A 19,701-nucleotide genomic window follows, 5' to 3' on the forward strand; every position below is an offset into this window, starting at 1 on the left:
TTTGGTTTCTTCCACTGTATTTGCATATACGTTTAGAAGTTTCAATTCAGCTATTAAGATCTTAATTTTGTGTCTGGTATCTATCTTTCATTGCAAAACGACACAAGAATACGACAATCAATTGTGACACGTTCGTGGGCAGTTTGGCTTCAGCTGGACCCGAAAAGGATGAATATCAACAATGGTGGCTTCGTGCATTGGTAATATGGTGCAACAAACCAAGGCCATCGACTAGCATATATTGTTCTCTTTGGACTTTTCCTTTCGGGTTTCCCCTTAATATTTTTGTTTCTACACCCTTATAAAAAAATGTTTCGTTCCTTTCTCCAACTGAGTGTGGGATCTCACAATCCACCTCCTTCGTGGGGGGAGCTTCCCCTCAAGATTTTTAAATTTCATCGACTAGGAAAAAGTTTCTACACCCTTATAAACAATGTTTCGTTTATTTCCCCAACCGACGTGGGATCTCACGTGTAACTTCTCCAATACAATATACCATTTTCACTTCCTTCAATCTCCTCCCTCCTTCTCTCGAGTTCAACAGCACGTATAACTAAAACTCGAACCTATAATCTAATATCGTAATCAATCCTGCATGTGTTAATAAGTTAAATTATGTCCAGACTAACTATGATATCCCAATCAAAAACTTTGAGGGAAATATTCCAATACAATATACCATTTTCACTTCCTTCAATCTCCTCCCTCCTTCTCTCGAGTTCAACAGCACGTATAACTAAAACTCGAACCTATAATCTAATATCGTAATCAATCCTGCATGTGTTAATAAGTTAAATTATGTCCAGACTAACTATGATATCCCAATCAAAAACTTTGAGGGAAATATTCCAATACAATATACCATTTTCACTTCCTTCAATCTCCTCCCTCCTTCTCTCGAGTTCAACAGCACGTATAACTAAAACTCGAACCTATAATCTAATATCGTAATCAATCCTGCATGTGTTAATAAGTTAAATTATGTCCAGACTAACTATGATATCCCAATCAAAAACTTTGAGGGAAATATTCCAATACAATATACCATTTTCACTTCCTTCAATCTCCTCCCTCCTTCTCTCGAGTTCAACAGCACGTATAACTAAAACTCGAACCTATAATCTAATATCGTAATCAATCCTGCATGTGTTAATAAGTTAAATTATGTCCAGACTAACTATGATATCCCACATTGATTGGGGAGGGGAACGAAACACCCTTTATAATGGTATTGAAATATTTCATAGTAGACGGTTTTAAAAACTTTGAGGGAAAGCTCGTAAAGGAAAAACAATATTTGCTAGTGGTGGGCTTGAGCCGTTACGTGACGATCTGACCCATCAAATCAAAATAGACATAGAAATTAAAATTACATGATATATTTTTTTGTGGCATCGTCGTAATGAGCTTGAAAGCGTAATATCTACGAACATAAGCGAAAGCTCGTATATTTTGTATAATTAAACACACAAACATTTATACATTTATACATATATATATATATATATATATATATATATATATATATATATATTGTGAAGATAGATGGCGATCATGAGAAAATTAAAGTTAAAACGAAACCCCAAAATGATTCAACGGCTCTCGCAACCATCACGCCGGTGGAGCTTTGGAAGGGAAACGCTCGTTAGTGGCGGGCTCGGCGGTTTCCGGCACGGCGGTGAGTGGCAACTCCGTGGCGGCGGCGCCCTTTTGACTGGTTAATTTGTTGAGATGGTCCTTGGCTTTGCCCCACACCACTAAGTAAAGCCCCATCACTATGAAAAAGGCTCCGATTATGCTGCAACCAGAACAAGAACAGGATTAAACATCATATTATTATTTTTTAAATTTAATTTAATTTAATAATTAATTTACCTTCCAAGGTGAATTTGCTCTGCCAAAATAACGAAGCCAAGGAAGGCAGTAATAATCATGCAGAGAGGGGTAAATGAGGTAACAAAAACTGGGCCACGTTGCCGAATTACCACGCCTTGAATATAATAAGCAAGTCCAGAGCATATCACACCCTGAAATAAATTCAAATAAATTAAATTAAATAAAAATTCAAAAATTATTTTTTATTTTTTATGTGTTTTTCCCGTTTATCCATACATACCTACCTACATACAAATATATATATATATATATATATATATATAAATTTGACTTTTATTATAGACAAATATATTATATCTATTTATTATTTGATAATTTATATAATTTTTTTTAATAATAATAAAGAAATATATATATGATTTTTATAAATATATATTTATATATATTTGACTTTTATTTTAGTCAAATATATGGTATCTATTTATTATTTGACAATTTATTTGATTTTTTGATAATATATATATATATATATATGATTTTTATTATAGTCAAATATATTGTATCTATTTATTGTCGGTAATTTATTTAATTTTTTAATAAAAAAATATCTAATTTATTTGATTTTTTAATCAATGAACTTTAAGCGTGATTTAGGTATAATGGTTTTAGCAAATATTCTCACGGTTTACTTACTATATAAATGGCCGGTAATTTAGGTTTTAGCAAATATTTTTACTTCTTACAGTATAAATGGCGGGTGATTTAGGTGGGGTGGTTTTAGCAAATATTCTCACTGCTGCTTACCGTATAAACGGCGGCAAGAAGACGGGAGTCCCAGCCGATGACCCACACGCTAAAATCACGCTCCATAATGAGCGTGACAATGGAGCCCTCCACCGTGCCAGCGATGCATATCAAGGCGGTCAGCGACAGCTCGGCCGGATACTTCTTCAACGTGAACGACTGCGTCGGGTCGAGCAGGGAAGCCATAAGTTTTAGTTTTACGTATAAAAATGAAGGGTTTTTGAGGAGTTAAAAGAGAATTACTTGCAAGATGAAGAAGCCGGACCAGCCGACGATGCTGCCGAGGAGCATGAGGGTGCCGAGGACCCAGTGTTGGTCGGCGGACTCGCTGCTGGTTTGTTGGGCGGCGTGGTGGCCATGGGCGTGGAAGATCTCGACCACCGGTCCTTTGTATAGAGTCATCACCATCGCTCCGCCGATCGTCACCATTGTTCCGGCCACCTTTGCGATGCTCCGAATTTTCTTAAAATTCACAGTTTCCAGCCTGGTTAATCAATCACACCAATTAATTTTTAATTTTTTTAATATTAATGATTAAAATTAATTGAATTATGTGAAATGACCAAAATGACCAAAAGTAACCTCGCGGTAAAAAAGTAAAAATTAACCTGAAAACGAGAGCCATAATGAAAGTTACAGCGGGGAGAATATTGACGGTAGCAGAAGTGAATGTTGCTGAGGTAAGTTTTAACCCCACGTAGTAAAGATTTTGATCCAACACAGGCCTGTTTCAATCCAAAATCATAATAATAATTAGAAAATAAAATAAAATAAAAAAAAAAAAAAAAAAAAAAACCTTAATCTATCCGAAACTTAAAATACAACATTAAAATAATAATTAAGTGTATGATTATTACTCGAGGAAGCCGAGGAGTAGTATTCGAGCAAGGATGGGAAATGTCATCTTCGGCCTTATTTTCCTATTAAAAAAAAAAAAATCAAAATCAGCAGGTTCGAGATTCATTCAAATTCAAGGCAGATATACAGCAAAATAGTAGAGAAAGAGGTCGAACCTCTCGAGAACGAAAGCAAAGGGGGAAATAACGATGGTGGCAACAAGGTGTCGATACACGGCGAGAACGTAATGGTTCATGCCCTTTTTAAGGCAGAGCATGGTGATGACGTACATCCCGGCATACCCGAATTGCAAGGAAATCATAGCCAAATAATGCTTAATTTTATGAAGCATTGCACAAATTTGAGGTACCATTTTGTGTGTGTTGTATGGAGATGTTAGGAAGAGAAGAGGATTTGAATGGTTTGAAGGTGGTGACAAAAAGATAAGACCTTATGGGCTTCTTATAGCTCATTAAAGCATATACAAAATAAAGCTAAAGCACTCAAATTTTGGTTTTTTATTTTTATTTTAATTAAATTAAATTAAATTAAATTAAAATTTTTAGGTTTTGTATTATCCACTTGGGAATTACATAAATTAAAATATTTGGTTATTCAATTAATGGTTTTCAATAGCGACACCACTAATTATATTAGATAATAAGAAGTAATATAATATTTTTAATATTATTTTATAAGATAATTATGGATAAACGTGTTTTAAAGTTGTGAGGCTGACAGCGATATGTAACAGGTCAAGCGATGGACTTTGATTGTTACAAATGGTATCAAGTTAGCACTAGATATGTAGGTCAGTGGTTATAATAGAACTAGACTCTCTCCATGGTAAATGTGTTTTAAAACGTGAGGATGACGGCGATACGTAATGAGCCAAGGTGGACAATATTTGCTAGCGGTTGGTTTGAACTGTTACGTTGAGTATTGACATATTCACCGTTAAATTAGGGTTATTTGTGTTCATTTTGTCTGTCTCATAGTTGAATCTACCATACGTTAAGTTGTTTTATACCTAATGACCTAGATCCACAGCTTTCCCTTTTGGGTTTCCCCTCAAGGCTTTAAAACGCGTCTGCTAAGCGAAAGTTTCTACACTCTTATAAATGGTGGATTGTTCTTCTCCCCAACCAATGTGGGACATCACAATCCACCCCCATTCGGGGCCTAACGTCCTTACTGACACACTGCCTCGTGTCTACACCCCTTCGGGGAACAGCGAGAAAGCTGGCACATCGTCCGGTGTCTGGCTCTGATACAATTTGTAACGATCTAGATCCACCGCTAGCAGATATTGTCATCTTTGGGTTTTCCCTTTCGGGGTTCCCCTCAAGGCTTTAAAACGCGTATGCTAGGAGAAGGTTTTCACACCCTTATAAATGGTGGTTTGTTCTCTTCCCCAACCAACGTAGGACATGAATAAAAATAAAATAAATAAATAAATAAACACAAAATTTAAGGATATTTTATTAATTTAACCTATAAATAATTTAAACTTTTAGGAATACAAAATACATTTGTAATATTATTAATTTATTTTATTATTGACGTGAGCAATAAATAAAAATTATGATAAAGTATCCCAATAACCAGTGATTAAGCTATATAAACATTAATTAATTTAATTAAATATTTATTAATTATTGGACGAAAAAAACCACTTTAAATAATTGGAATATTAGTGGCCGACTTTTGTTTGTGGCTGTAAATAAAGTGAATCCGATTCATATAAAATTATATCCCAAACATTAATACAATTATTGTCCAAGGGCAATTCCGTCATATTGCATTAAAAAAAGCTATTCCACGTGAAAATTAAGAGTTAAAAAATTGGGAAAATAATTCAATATTCTTGATTACTTTATTAAGATATTTAAGTTTTTTTATTATTAGTTTATTAATACTAAATTTAATGACTAAATAAATCCATTATTATATTAATCCATGGAATATTTGTTTTTCGTTTTTATTTATCAATATTATATATATATATTTTACAATTTTTTTAGATACATTTTTTAAAAACATTTGTTTTTGTTAAATATTTAGTAATGGTAAATAATTAGTATAATATTTATTTATATTTAAAATTATTGGAGAATTTGTCTTTTTTTACAATACATCAAATAAGGTGTCACACATTTTAATCATTAATAATAAAAAAATAGAAAAAGGGGAGTTGTTAATTTAATTAAATAATATTTCGCAAAAATCAATCATCTAGGGTTCCATGGAGGAGCCAGGTGGTGTGTATTCCACATAGGAGGCTAATTGGTGGACACGTCACTAAATCATTTGCAAATAAGACGTGGTGGGGAATTTATTTATTTATTTATTTATTTTTCTTGTGGATGAAAATAAGTGGGTGTATGCATTTATTATATATTTGAGAAATATTAAATTTAGAACCAAAAATAAAAAAGAAAACAAAGGATATATCATACCAATATTTAGTTTTTTTTTTTTTTTCTTTTTTGAATATGCGATTTATGATAATTATTCTAATTTCTATTATATTTATTATTATCATTTTTAATTACCATGGCGGTTAAAAAGAGGTAAAATAGAGCCATTATTGTTTTCTCAGTCATTTCTTATTCTAATTTGATCTCAAAACTTTAATACGTAAGATTTAACGTGTATTTAAATTTAACACGGATGGCACATAACCATTAAATACTAAGACTAAATTCATATTGATTTGTATTAATTAACTAAAGTTAGAACATATGTGAGAATATTTGCTTAATCCACCACATTTCAGGGTGTGAAAGTTCTCTATTTATAATCAAATAAATTACGAGAATCAAATAAATTACAAGGATATGGAAATAGAACTATAAATGGAAAGCTACCGAAGCAAATATTTTGATATTTACCTATAATAAAATATCAAGTATGATATATATGGTAAACTATAATTTAGTACTAAATATCCTTACCAATATCAAATTCTAATTAGTTTATTAATATAGCTATGTACGAAAGCCAATAAAATCTCAACAATAATTCACAATTATATGTTAATTGAAAGTGAAAGTATCGCAGTTCAAAATAAGAAAACTATTAAGCCTCATTTCCAAGTTCCAATTAGTAAGGGAGCTAGAGTCCAACAAAATTATTCAAAACATTAATAAATCATTGGTGTATTGACCTGGTGTCATGCATGAATGAATAGTTTAAGAACACATCAAATCCCAAGAAAATGAATAAAGGGGGTGAAAATGGAGCCTTTATGAAAGTCCTGGCAAAGAAGACATGCATATTATATGCAATATATGATGAAGTGCCCATAATTCAAAAGCAAAATTGCCATAAAGTGAGGATTGAAAGAAGGGGTGAAAGTAAGTTGCCATTAATCTAAAGGAATCTAATCTAATTATTGGCCAAACTTTCCTCGTGTAAAATAGCAAGTAATAACCCCAAAGCAAGAGGCTCCATGTACATAAAGTTCTTCAAACAAGGTTTTTTTTTTTTTTTTTATCCTTTTCTTCAAAGGAAGTGAAGTGAAGTGAAGTGAAGTTTGCTGTAGGGATCAAAGAAATGATGATTGATTGATTGATGGTCAAGCCAATCAAAGATGCAATAGAGGAAAACAAAAACAGCCTTGTTTGAAATGGCAAGGGAATCCAAATTTTGAAAATGGTTTCAAGAACAGAATCTAACAGTAAATTTTCAGGATGGGCAAAATAGATCATGTGGTCGGCGGAGCGGGAAGTCGGGGAAAGGACAATCCTACCCTTGATGAAAAGAACTATTGGGTACCCTATTTTGTAACTTTAAAGGGATGAAAGAAGTTAGGTCATATTTCGTAGCTAAAGGCTTCAGTTTTTTGAACTGTCACAATATAAGAGATCAATTCTAACAAAAAAAAGACGGGTTTTTGCAACAAACCAAGGAGAGATTGAGTGAACTTACAAGTTTGGAACTCTGGTAATAATTCAAGTGAGAGAGATACACCGTGGAGATAGGAAACCTACAAAACTTTCAATTGAATATTGTGTTTGCTCATGTTAGCAACTTTTGACCAGGCCAAATTCTCTCCTTTTCTACACCTTTTTCCCTCCCCATCCTCCCTTTTATGCAAACCCTTTTTCTGAAGCATAAACGAATGTCTAGTCACTGTCACAAAAAAAATGAAAGAAAGAAATTAGTGAATGAAATAAAGATTAGGAATGGATGGCGTATTTGAATAGATTATGATAATGGTGGTCAATAATTTCATGCAAAGAGAAATATAGTCAAATATGGTATAGTAGAAAGTGAAAACGACAATATATATATATTGTGAATAAAAGAATCCATGCGATGCATCTCAAAGGGTTCTCATCTTTTATCTCAAGTTGGAATAAAAGAATATTTATGTTTTTCTTTAAAAGAAATTAAAATACAGCCTGAGATTAGAATTTAATTACAGAACAAGAATGCTTGTCTCCTACTGCAAGGCAGCTGCTAGTTTCTTCTGAATGAGCTCCACCCCGAGACGAGGAGATAGCCGAGGAAGAGTTTCCTGTTATAAATGTTCATGTATTAGTAAGGTAAAAATTAACCTAAATATTCAAAAGAACATGCTCTAAAGTGCAGATTTTCTATGTGAGTTTCAGATTCAGGAATGATTTAATTGCACACGAAAAGGGACCCAATGTGTTTAGCATTACACGGAAAATATTAAAAGCACCCAAAAAAAAAAAGGAAAATGAAAGGATAGAATATCTCTGAAGGCTAGAGTCTGAGAAGAACTTTTGAACACAAATATTACGTCAATTTGCTTCATTTGACGCGTGGCATTGGTGTTAAAAGGAATTCCACCAATTAAAGCAAGTTTCCATTGATGAAAATTGGGTCAAAAGATTAATAATACAAAAAAGGAATCGACACCCATCAGCGAGCAACGAGTCAAGATTAATAATACAAAAGAGGAATCAACACCCATCAGTGAGCAATGAGTCAGGATAAGCTAGTGCCTGTCTGCGAATGCTTTTGTGTTGTTAGTTCATGACAACACGAAACAGAACATATGGAAAACTCTCGAGACCAAAATTTATGTGAACAGAGCACAAAACCACAGAACCTAGAGTTTGCTAACTTGCCGTCTGTGTAACCAAGTATCATCTTAAAAAAAACGAATCGAGATAGTCGAATAGAGATCATTGTAACTCTAAATATATCTGAATATTCTCCAATGTCAAGTTACACAAACGGAATATATATATATATATATATTTTTTTTTTTTATAAGAGACAATTGCATTGATGATTGAAATTAACAAAAGGGATGTATAATCCATGGTGTTTACAAAAGACCTTCCCAAGTTGCAATGAGGGAGGTATAACTATAGGAAGTAAAAACAGAATAATTGAGAATATTACTCGGTAACTAACAAAAGGAAACACATCTTTTCTACATATAAAAAATGAACATTGGTTTATCAGAAACTTTGAGATAGTATCAGGCTAAATTTCTACACCCGAGCTCCAATAAATACTAAACCCAGTTTATGGTAAAACAATACAATTATACACCTGGCCTAGATTTCTAACTCTGCTGCTATCCCTTGCCAGTTACGAGATATCAGAAATACATGAAACGTGACTACTTTAGCAAATTACACAAAAACAGATTGCCTAGATTTATAAATCTACGGTTATCACATATGGGACATTAGAAAATACATGAATTCTAATTACTGTTTAGGGTTAAGAGGTCAAACATCAAAGGAAAGATAGTCTTGAATGCTTTCATTTAAAAGAGAAGCCTTTGTAGATAAGAATATCTGAAGCTAATCATATGATTACTTTAAGTACATAGATTATCATAATTTTGAAAATTTTACATGCTACATAACATCCATAAAATAGTGGAAACAAATTATGATCCAAATTTTATTATAGGGACTCCAAGAAAAGACAATATACCAACAGAATAATCTGAATGTTAGAAAAAATGTTCATAAAGTTCTGGATTGACGTAAGGAGAAAGAAAAAGTTTAAATTAAACTATCAACACAAACTCAAATCGTACAAGGCAACACATAAAGGGTCCAAAAGAAGGAACGAAAAGATGAAGACATTAGACCTAAGCAAACTGACACACGGCATAAATAAGTCCGCAAGAATGCTCGAAAACTAAAAGAAAAAAATGAACGATTGTCCAGATAAAACATCTTAGAATCAAACTATACAAAGGGAACATGAAATGTTAAAAATTTATTATAGAACATATAATTTTAATAATCACACTGCATAGCTCTTTGTTTTCTAGGATTGCAAGATTGTTTAATTTATTTTCTAAAAAAATTGCCAGAAACAAGTATCAAAATAAAAAATAATTATCTGAGTCAAGATATTATAAAAAAAAAAAATCAGATTAAAAATTATTGGTATAAATACAATAAATGAAAACTACGTTTATCCTCTTCCCCTTTCCAAAAAAGGAAAAGAAAAGAAAAGGTGAACAAAGTAATGTAAGTGACAATTCGTCACGAACTTTAGGAGAAGAAAGTGCAGGGTTATAATTGGGAGAAGAAGTACACGGTTACAAATGTGCAAATAATTCCATACGGCAGCATAGGCTACCACGTCAGGCAAAGGTAGTCGAGGCAAAAAAATATATTCCATTTGGCTTGAAGAATTTCGAACATAAATTATACCCAAAAAAAAGTCTTAAGAGTCATAGTATTCCTCAAATAATTACGTTAATATTTTCACTTTCAGTAAATGTAGCAGTCATATTACAAAATCACATGTAGGTAGAGATTTGAACCGACAACTTCTTAGAAGAAGTAGAGATGATTTAACTATTGAGCTATTTTCATGTTGACAACTTGACATTGGTCATATACTTCCAAAATTTTGAGTTATGTTATATTCTTTCCATAGATTTTTGTGATTAGAATCCTTTCCTTCGATAGTTGCCAATTGAGGAGCAGTTTTGTAAGTTGTTTGGCCTGTAGGGAGGTATCTTCTTTTCTTTCAAGAAAGTTTTTTTTAATGATTTTTTAACTGAAAGAAAAAAAAATGTACACTATCAAGTGCCGAATCCGGATTAAGCTATATTTTTTTTTTAATGATCAACAATAATAATAATAGAAAACGTCTAACGCCCCACATCATCAAGCGTCCAATCCGGATTAAACTAGCATGAGTAGTTGAAATCTTTCAGTGAATTGAATTGACTGTCTAAAACTATGCCAAGTTTGGAATCATGTCGTGCATGGTGTTGTATTGAGAAACGTGAGGAATAAATCCTAACCTAAAATTTGTGATTTGATAGAAATGGCACCTAAAACTAGAGGTGGAATTAGCAGGCGTCGTACAAGGGGTGGTAAAGCACAAACCACCGATGTTCCCTCTCAAGAGACGCCTGAGATAGAGGCAACCCAGGTCACTGCGCTAAACGTGGCGACACACCCGTCACACAACATGGTGACCATGTTGAAGGGGATGCAGGAGAATATTGGAGTCATCAAGTGTCGAATCCTAAGCATGAAGCATTACAAAAAGGCAGCTCTCAAAGTGACACCTATTGAGCAACAACTCCCTCTCAGTCAAGCCAGAAAAGAGATGAGTAATACACCTCCCTCAGGGGGAACTCCCCGTGGGTCCTCACGACTGGAAGGTTATTAAGTTTTGGAATCACACAAAACCAAAAAAGAAATAGTTCAACATTTTGTGCTCATTATCTTTACTACATTTTCTTTAGAGATGCCACCTAGGTGACAGACTTAATCTCATCGACTGACCTCCACTGGTTGAGGGATGGTAAAGGAGAGAGATGCATTTGAGTGCTTTCCAAATGGTAACTGGCTTCTAACATAGAGATGAAACTAAAATGAGAGAATATTCAGAATGTATGGACCTTTATGTTACTTGTATCTTCATATACATTACTTTTTAGGGGAACCTTGTTTGAAATTTGTTAACTCACAGTAAAACCCTTCCAATAGCTTACTTGTTTCATATTTCCCTCTCCAAAACGAAACCAACATCACAATTGGTTCACTTCGTACTAAGAGTCCCAGGGAGGTATAGCCCTAGCCAGCTTAGTTTACAGAATACTTAAGCAATGGAAATAAAGATAGAAGTAAGCATGTGCAACTTTGAAAGTATACGAGGCTTCTGCTTCAGGTACATCTTTCCAACAAAGGAGTTTCCATTGAAATAGGCCTCTGCATCTTTACCAATAGAGCTTATTAATGTTATCAGCCCAATTCCTAAGTTTAAAATGTCATGTAGTTCAGAAAATTCATAAGACCTATATATGTGCTAATCTGTGGAGCTCATTCAATTGTTACAGCATCATTTCAACAAGCCATCATTGGTAAAGCCCTTATGATTGACCGGTGTTCAAGAAATGTTATCAGTAAGATTACTGTGGATCTAAGTGAGCTTCTACGAAATCCATTCACCAGAAGACTTCTTTTGTTGCACATCTTGTTGAATAATAATTTTCAGTATGTTTCATTTATGAAACAGGAAAACAATATGACCATTTAACGCTTAGGTCCCATACTGATTCCTTCACGATGTAGTACAACTACCAACTCTAACTGCCACAGTTTCAAACACCAAGGAAACCTATTTGTAGAGGAGACCTTCTATTTAGATAAGGTCGTGGTACACAATGTTTCAAACCTTCACTGAAGAAATGAACTATTCAGTGGTTCAGTATCCTAGTTGCAGGGGTTTTCTTCTTCTTCTTCTTCTTTTCCATATATTTTTATTCTTTTTACACTTAATGTCACCGTAGGCACTCAGAGTGGCTTTGAATTAAGCAGGATGACTATGTCGAGACAGATTAGGGAGAGAAAAACTAAGGAAGCAAAATACTTTGAACAGTCAGTACAAAAAATTATTAAACAAAGGAGATACGAAACAATTTCCAGTACACTGATAAAACCTCCCTCGTTGAACTAATCAGAATCCCAGCTGGATTCATACTTATTATCATGTATAAACTTAAATGAGGACAGACGATGAGGTGACCAACTCATAGGAACTGATAAAACTCCACCGTTAAATGCAAGAGCAAGGGGTTAGTAATCAATCTAGTGCAACAAGGACTTAAAACACAAGTGGAGGGCAAAAGCATCTCGAGCATTTTATAAATCCTATGCACAGTTCTACATTAAAAGCCCCGGAAGAGCTCAACAAATCTGAAATTAGACACACTCCTTCCCTAATAAGTTAAGACCGTCAAAATACAACGAATGAATGAATTAACAGAACCAACCTCCGAGCCATCAGAGAGAACTTTCGCCAGAACAGGAATCTCATACTGGTAAGCTCTCTCCCATTCAGGATTAGTAGTAATATCCCTCACCTACTCAAAACCAAACGACAAATAAAAATCAACGCTGAAAACAGGAAACGAATCACAATGAGAGAGGAGTGAAATGAGTACCAGTAAATCAACGTCGTGGAGAGAATCAGGGCCGGCGAGCAGAAAGGCAGCCTGTAGTTTTTCTTTAAGCCCATCGCACAGACAGCATCCAGGCTTCGAGTACAGAATCAATTTGCGAGAGGAAACTGAAGAAGAAGAAGATGAAGAGAATGAAGCTGCAGGAGTAAGAATCCGATGGCCTCTTTGCGCTGCTAGCAGCAACATTGAAGAAGGTCGCGCCATTATCGCAACAGTCGCAGATATCATTCTTCCCGATTGGTCTCGAGTTCCGGTGATTGGAATTGGGTTCCTTCGACGGGGAATCTCCAGCCGCTGATAAAAAAATAAATAATTTTTTTTTAAAAAAAGAACAAAATCGAAATTAACGCAAGTACTTATTTATTTATATAATTTAATACGAAAATTAAAACAATCCGTAAATGGGCTTCTTCCTGTAAATGGGCTTAGGCCCAACTCACTTCCATCAACCTCCGTTTTGGGCTTGTAAATATTGGACTGGGCCTCATTGTGTTCGAATTGGGCTTTCCAGTACCGTAATGCCCAAATTCATTCCCATTCCAAATTAAATTACATATTTTATCGCCAAAAAAAAATTTACAATTTCTCATAACATTTAAAATCATCGAGATTCATTATAATATTTAAAATTATATATTTTTTAATTTAAATTTAAAAAATAATAAAAATTATTTATTAACACAGTTACAATATGACAGATGAATTTGTATTATCGTGACAGAAATAAATTATTTTTTAATTTAATAATTATTACGGGATGACATAATTATTTTTTATTTAAATCTTTAGACTTTCGATAATGTGTCGAGTTACGCAAATTAGTTGCTAAATTTGAACGTCACCATGGGTATGTATTTAAATAGGGAGATATTAATGAAGGAAGAGTACGGAAGGAGGGTACGGAGACAAACTTGCCAGTCAAATATTATTAAATATATATATAACTAAATTAATAAAAATATATTTAAATTTTCCCGTCTCTAAAATATTATTAAACTTTTAATTAAAAATAATAGTGAAAATTATTTTAAATAATTTTATTAATATCCTTTCAAATTTTCTTTTAAAAATAAACACGTTTAGTTTTTTTTAAAAAAATTTAAAAATACATTTATCGTTACTTAGTATAATAATTTTTTGAACTTTTTTTATAAACGAGCGTTAATTCTATTTTTAAATTATTTAGGAGTATTTTTTAAACATAAAGGTATTTTTTTTAGTTTTAAGGGCATAATTGTAATTTTCAAATTTATGAGTATTTTTAGATATTTTTTTATTTTTATTTAGAAATCTAATAATTAAATACTATGTATGAGTACCAAATTTAGATTATAAATTATAATTAAAATTTGAGCTTTAAATATATGTTTTATAAAGTTTAAAAAATAAATAAAACTTTATTTGGTATTAAATCCATAAGTAAATATATATATTAAAAAAAAACAAAATTTAATAATTATTATCGGAAATAAATTAAAAAAGGAAACTTCCACCCAACTCCACGCAACAACAAAAAGGTCCTATTTGATTCTCCGCGTACGAAAAATAAAATTAAAGGGAATGAAATGTCACATGCAAAAGCGAATAAAATTTAATTTCCAAGATTCAAATTAATTATTTTAATTACATTCAATTAAATTAAATTAATTAATTTCCCACTACGGAAATTAATTTCGAGGAACAAGACCGAGGTGGCTACAACATGTGAGATGAAAAAGGCAAATATAATTAATTTAAAATAAAATATTTAAAATTGGGGTTTGGGAATGTGAAATTTAATTATTTATTATTTATTATTTATTATTTATTATTTATTTGACAACTGTGTACGGACTCACGACACTGTTTGTTTAGCTTATGTACTTTTCTTAGGGAAATAAAACGACAGTATAATATTTATACATTAATTGAAATATCCTATGACTATGACGTGACAGCTGGTTTGGATTTCATTTACTAAACTTTAGGGTACACTCACATAGACATAAAATATGTCATAAGTACGGATGAGTAACAAAAATATCATATTCCAAAATTAATAATATCTATTTATTAACATCTGTTAGACGAACACGACTCTCCACAATGGTATAATACTGTCCACTTTGAGCATAAGCTCTCGTGGTTTTGCTTTGGGTTTCCCCAAAAGGCTTCATATCAATAGAGTTAGCATTCCTCACTTATAAACCCATGATCATTCCCTAAATTAGTCGATGTGGGACTTCCATCATCCAACACCATCATCTTTTATTCGAAATTTTACTGAACGGGTTGGTCGTGTCTTTCCGTTTGATTTTACAACTTATCTTAAGGTATTTTCAACAAGAGCTCTCAGACGATGACGCATGAACCAACTCGTCTACTATATGTCACAATCGAACTCTCATCGAGTGTTTGTAAGCGATTGTACAACTCTCACTTTCATCGTTGAGTAAGTCAAAACAAAGGCAAGGAAAGATTTTAAAAAGAGAGTTTCAAAACAAGATTTGACCGAAACGACTTAAATAACATATAACTCCAAGTATGAATAATTGACGACTAGTCGCATCTTCATATAGTCTATAAAGTCTACCAAATGTATACATGGTTTTGCCGAAATGTCATAGTCTATAAAATCTAATAATAAAAACGTGCATCATGAAAGCAGTAAAAGAAAGTACAATGTAAAGGGTTTGGCATGCAACCATGGAAAGCACGTTTTGGACCAGCATGACCGTGACACTGTGTTGGATTAACTGGTAAGATATATGCAATGAGTTCCACAATAAAAGATCGTTACGAGATCAATGTCGATGTAACCAAGTATGACTTAGAAAGCATCTAGCATTAACGGTACCATACAGATGGAGGTAAATGACATTCGATATGTCAACTAGACCTTCAGGAGCAACTGAAAACGGCAATGAAAAACCTCTAGTCAAAGTATCAAAAGTATACGTTATGTATACACAATACCAACCCGACTTCAAAGCTCTCAAATAAAGATCGAGTAGATAACCGAGGATTCCATCCAATCAGACTTTGATGCATGAATCCTTCTTCTAACGAGACAATCCCCGCTATGCAGTAGGGCAAGAACACATTATAAAATTAATATTTAGTAGTTATGATAATGTTTTTTTTTTAAATATTTGTGACGTGCTGACGTTCTGGCATATAAACAACAATATATTTATAGATATTAGCCAATATCTTGTAGTTGTATTTTGAGGCATTTTCCTTTTTTTTTTTCAAATTAAATATATTTTACAATTTTCGTGCTGGAAATTGGATTAATATTTAGTTAAAATAAAAATTAAAAATAAAAACTTTTTGAATTTTCTAAAACGTACAAATCCGAGGTACTAGTTGTCAAGTGGGTCCCGACGGCTATATATAACATTATATTAAAAAATATATATATATTTTTCGTCAAATCAATCATTACATTAAACGAAATATATGAATATATAAACATATGGTATTTCAATTTATTATTATTGTTTTAAATAACTCGTCATTAAATGGCGTCCAATCAATTATTTATATGTAAGCTGTAAGTTTGAAAAAAATAAAAAAGCTCCTTTTTTGAGTGAGAAACTGGAAGCTTCGTGTGGGTTTCTGTTCAATAAATCAGATTATGATTTTATTTTTTATTTTTTATTTTATCGCTTTAAATAATTAATTTATTTATTAATTATTTTCAGAATCTCGAGAACTTAAAATTAGAGGTATTTATGAGTTAAGTTTAATTTGAATAGAGTTTCTGAGTTAGATCGATAGATTTATTTATTTATTTATTTTATTATTATTATTTTGTTGGTTAAAAATCATATTTATTATATTGATAATTGAAATGTGATGTCCCACATTCTGGGGAGGAAAATAAATCACTCTTTATAGAGGTGTGGAAACCTTCTACTAGCAAACGCGTTTTAAAGTCTTGAGGGGAAGTCTAAAGAGGACATTATCTGCTAGCGGTGGATATGTGTCGTTACAAATGGTATTAGAGCCAGACACCGAACGATGTGTCAGCCTTCTCACTGTTCCCTAAAGGGGGTAGACACGAGGCGGTGTGCTAGTAAGGACGCTGGGCCCAAAGGGGGTGGATTTTGTGGTGGTCTCACATTGATTGGAGAAAGGAACGAGTGGTAGCGAGGACGCTAGGCCCTGATGGGAGGTGGATTGTGATGTTCTACATTGGTTGGGGAGGAGAACAAATCACAGGGTGTGGAAACCTTTCCCTAGCAGACGCGTTAACTTTGAGGGGAAGCCCAAAGAGGACAATATCTGCTAGCGGTGTTATAAATGGTATCAGAGCTAGACACCAGATGATGTGTCAGCCTTCTCGCTGTTCCTCGAAGGGGGGTAGACACAAGGCAGTGTGTCAGTAAGGACGTTGGGTCCCAAAGGGGGTGGATTTGATGGTGGTCTCACATCGATTAGAGAAAGGAACGAGTGGCAACGAGGACGTTGGGTCCCGATGGGGGGGGGGGTGGATTGTGANCCCGATGGGGGGGGGTGGATTGTGATGTCCTACATTGGTTGGGGAGGAGAACAAATCACAAGCTGTGGAAACCTCCTCGTGGCAGACGCGTTTTAAAGCCTTGAGGGAAAGCCCAAAGAGGACAAATATCTGTTAACGGTGGATCTGGGGAAACTCCTTGAGGGGAAGTCTAAAGAGGACAATATCTGCTAGCGGTAGATCTGAGGAAACCTTCCCTTAGCAGACGTGTTAACTTTGAGGGAAAGTCCAAAGAGAACAATATCTGTTAGCGGTGTATTTAGGGCGTTACATAAAATCTGATGAAATTAAAAATATTGTAAAGCATATTTATTCATGGGCCCACCTTGGAAAGCAGGTCATTTTCCATAAAAAGCTTCCCGTTGGGCGTTTTATTTTTTCCCCCCCTGAAATTTTTCTTTTTATAAAAGAACCCCTAAACTCTAATCTAATTACAATAAACAAAGACGTTTTATGATTTTGATTGGCCGTACGTACCCATCAGAATCTGAAATTTACAATTTGGCCTCACACCATTTATTATTAATATATTCATTGGTAAGAAAGTCAAGTCATCCCTCCGTAAGCAGTTTTTAAAAAACGGTTGAGACGTCGTTCTTTTATTTTCTTTTTTATTTTTGTTTAAATTTATTAAATCAATTAAAAATAAATAAAAAAATTACTAAAAGATAAGCTATGTTGTAAAACGCGTTTTTTCAGCTGCATGCATGACAGTGGAGCAACAGCTGGTGGTTCGAACCCCATCACACTCCGCGTCTTTCAGTTTCAGTTTCTTTTTTTTTTCTTTTTTTTTTCTCTTTCTCACTTTTTTGAAAATTAAAATTTTATTTTTAATTATATTTTATAATAATAAATATAATATGAGATTAGCGGGTGGGAGCGAGGATAGAAACGGAAACATAATTTCTATTTCCGACCCCGACACTCATTCTCTCCTGTAAAAAGGGATTCCTCTTTTTTTTTTTACTGGACTTCTCGAATTAAGTCAGGTTTCTAAACGTAATATAATGGTTAATTTTGAAAACGGGTCAAAATATGGGAAGTTGGGGAACTCTTACGGTATGATTTTGTCTGTTACTTACGTACATTTGTACGTCGTTCTAGGTTGAAATTACATTTTTGCCCTTCTAAGTTGGTTTTGTTTGGGGGAGGGTTATGCATAGATTTCTAGAATAAGAATTTAATATGAAATTAAAGACATTTTCTTGGTCTTCTAACTGAAAGTTAAAATTTATTATTATTATTTTTTATAACAAAGTTTGACTCTTTGTAAATAGAATTCCGTGACAGTGAAAAATTCAACTCTTACGGTATCCAATAAAACATTATATATAAAACGGACATAATATTTTATAAAATAATGTAATATTTGAGGATTTTGAAGGGTAAAATAGTCATTTCCACGCACCTGTCCCCCATTCTTGCATGTGTTGTGAGCCCTACTTGATTGACTAAGAGATAAGCCATTTAGAGATCCATACTCAAATTTCATTCCTTATAAATCTCAGCCTCTTTTGCCCTTTCCTTCACTTGCCCATCACGTTTTTTGTAATCAAACCACTCTCACACTTGGTGAAAAATGGTGAAGAAATCGGAGAAGACGGCGGCGGAATCGTTTCCTGTGGCGGCGCCGTCGTGTAAAAAGAAGTATAAGGGTGTTAGAATGAGGAGTTGGGGGTCGTGGGTATCGGAGATTCGAGCGCCGAATCAAAAGACGAGGATTTGGTTAGGGTCTTATTCGACGGCGGAAGCTGCGGCGCGTGCTTACGACGCGGCGCTTTTATGTCTCAAAGGTGCTTCTGCTAGCCTTAACTTCCCGGAAATTGCTAACTCTATTCCGATTTCCGATCACTGCCACTTCCGCCGCTTACACCACCATATTGATTCCTCCGATGCCGACATTATGTCTCCTAAGTCCATCCAGCGTGTCGCTGCCGCTGCCGCTAATGGCTTCCGGGAAAATGTCTCCTCCGCCGTTGTCACTTCCCCACCATCCCCCGCCGTCTCGTCCCCGTCTCACTCCTCCGATCTTCCGGACGATGAAGCGTCGGTCACTGTGTCGTCCGATGGTGTCTACGATCAAATCGATCCGTCGACGGCGGAGATGGATTCATGGTGCAATTACTTTGATACCCTTCAGTCGCCGAAATTCATTGACCAAATGCTCACCGAAGCTTGGTTCGATTTCGGTTCGATTCCGGCGGCCGAAATTCCCGATTTTTACGAGGAAGAAACCGACATCAGATTGTGGAGCTTCTGCTGAAGAAAAAAAAAAAAAAAAAAA

General features: G+C 33.9%; 3 protein-coding genes across 4 annotated transcripts; 1 reads left to right on the plus strand and 2 right to left on the minus strand.

The window, feature by feature from the left end:
• Positions 1 to 1,363: 1,363 nt before the first annotated feature.
• LOC111789009 (WAT1-related protein At4g08300-like) lies at positions 1,364 to 3,896 on the minus strand. The gene is made up of 7 exons (XM_023669622.1): positions 3,654 to 3,896; positions 3,498 to 3,560; positions 3,249 to 3,365; positions 2,884 to 3,124; positions 2,641 to 2,799; positions 1,876 to 2,027; positions 1,364 to 1,798 (listed from the first exon to the last, which is right to left on the minus strand). Exons 1-7 carry the CDS (start codon positions 3,848 to 3,850, stop codon positions 1,612 to 1,614), a joined length of 1,116 nt encoding a protein of 371 aa, XP_023525390.1. The 5' UTR covers positions 3,851 to 3,896; the 3' UTR covers positions 1,364 to 1,611.
• Positions 3,897 to 7,280: 3,384 nt separating this feature from the next.
• Positions 7,281 to 13,238, minus strand: LOC111786639. 2 transcript variants are annotated; one of them, XM_023666882.1, is made up of 4 exons: positions 12,896 to 13,238; positions 12,725 to 12,814; positions 7,913 to 8,002; positions 7,281 to 7,614 (listed from the first exon to the last, which is right to left on the minus strand). In XM_023666882.1, the coding sequence occupies exons 1-3, from the start codon at positions 13,139 to 13,141 to the stop codon at positions 7,928 to 7,930; spliced, it is 411 nt and encodes a 136-aa protein (XP_023522650.1). In that variant the 5' UTR covers positions 13,142 to 13,238; the 3' UTR covers positions 7,281 to 7,614; positions 7,913 to 7,927. The 2 variants fall into 2 exon arrangements, with proteins under 2 accessions (XP_023522650.1, XP_023522644.1); XM_023666876.1 differs by having other exon boundaries at positions 7,908 to 8,002.
• A 5,672-nt stretch (positions 13,239 to 18,910) lies between these two features.
• On the plus strand, positions 18,911 to 19,685 carry LOC111789149 (ethylene-responsive transcription factor ERF014-like). Its single transcript, XM_023669808.1, has one exon. The coding sequence runs from the start codon at positions 18,997 to 18,999 to the stop codon at positions 19,678 to 19,680; it is 684 nt and encodes a 227-aa protein (XP_023525576.1). The 5' UTR covers positions 18,911 to 18,996; the 3' UTR covers positions 19,681 to 19,685.
• Positions 19,686 to 19,701: the final 16 nt, after the last annotated feature.

The sequence above is a fragment of the Cucurbita pepo genome, chromosome LG02 (genome assembly GCF_002806865.2).
Source record: "Cucurbita pepo subsp. pepo cultivar mu-cu-16 chromosome LG02, ASM280686v2, whole genome shotgun sequence".
In the NCBI taxonomy this organism is placed as follows: Eukaryota; Viridiplantae; Streptophyta; class Magnoliopsida; order Cucurbitales; family Cucurbitaceae; genus Cucurbita; species Cucurbita pepo.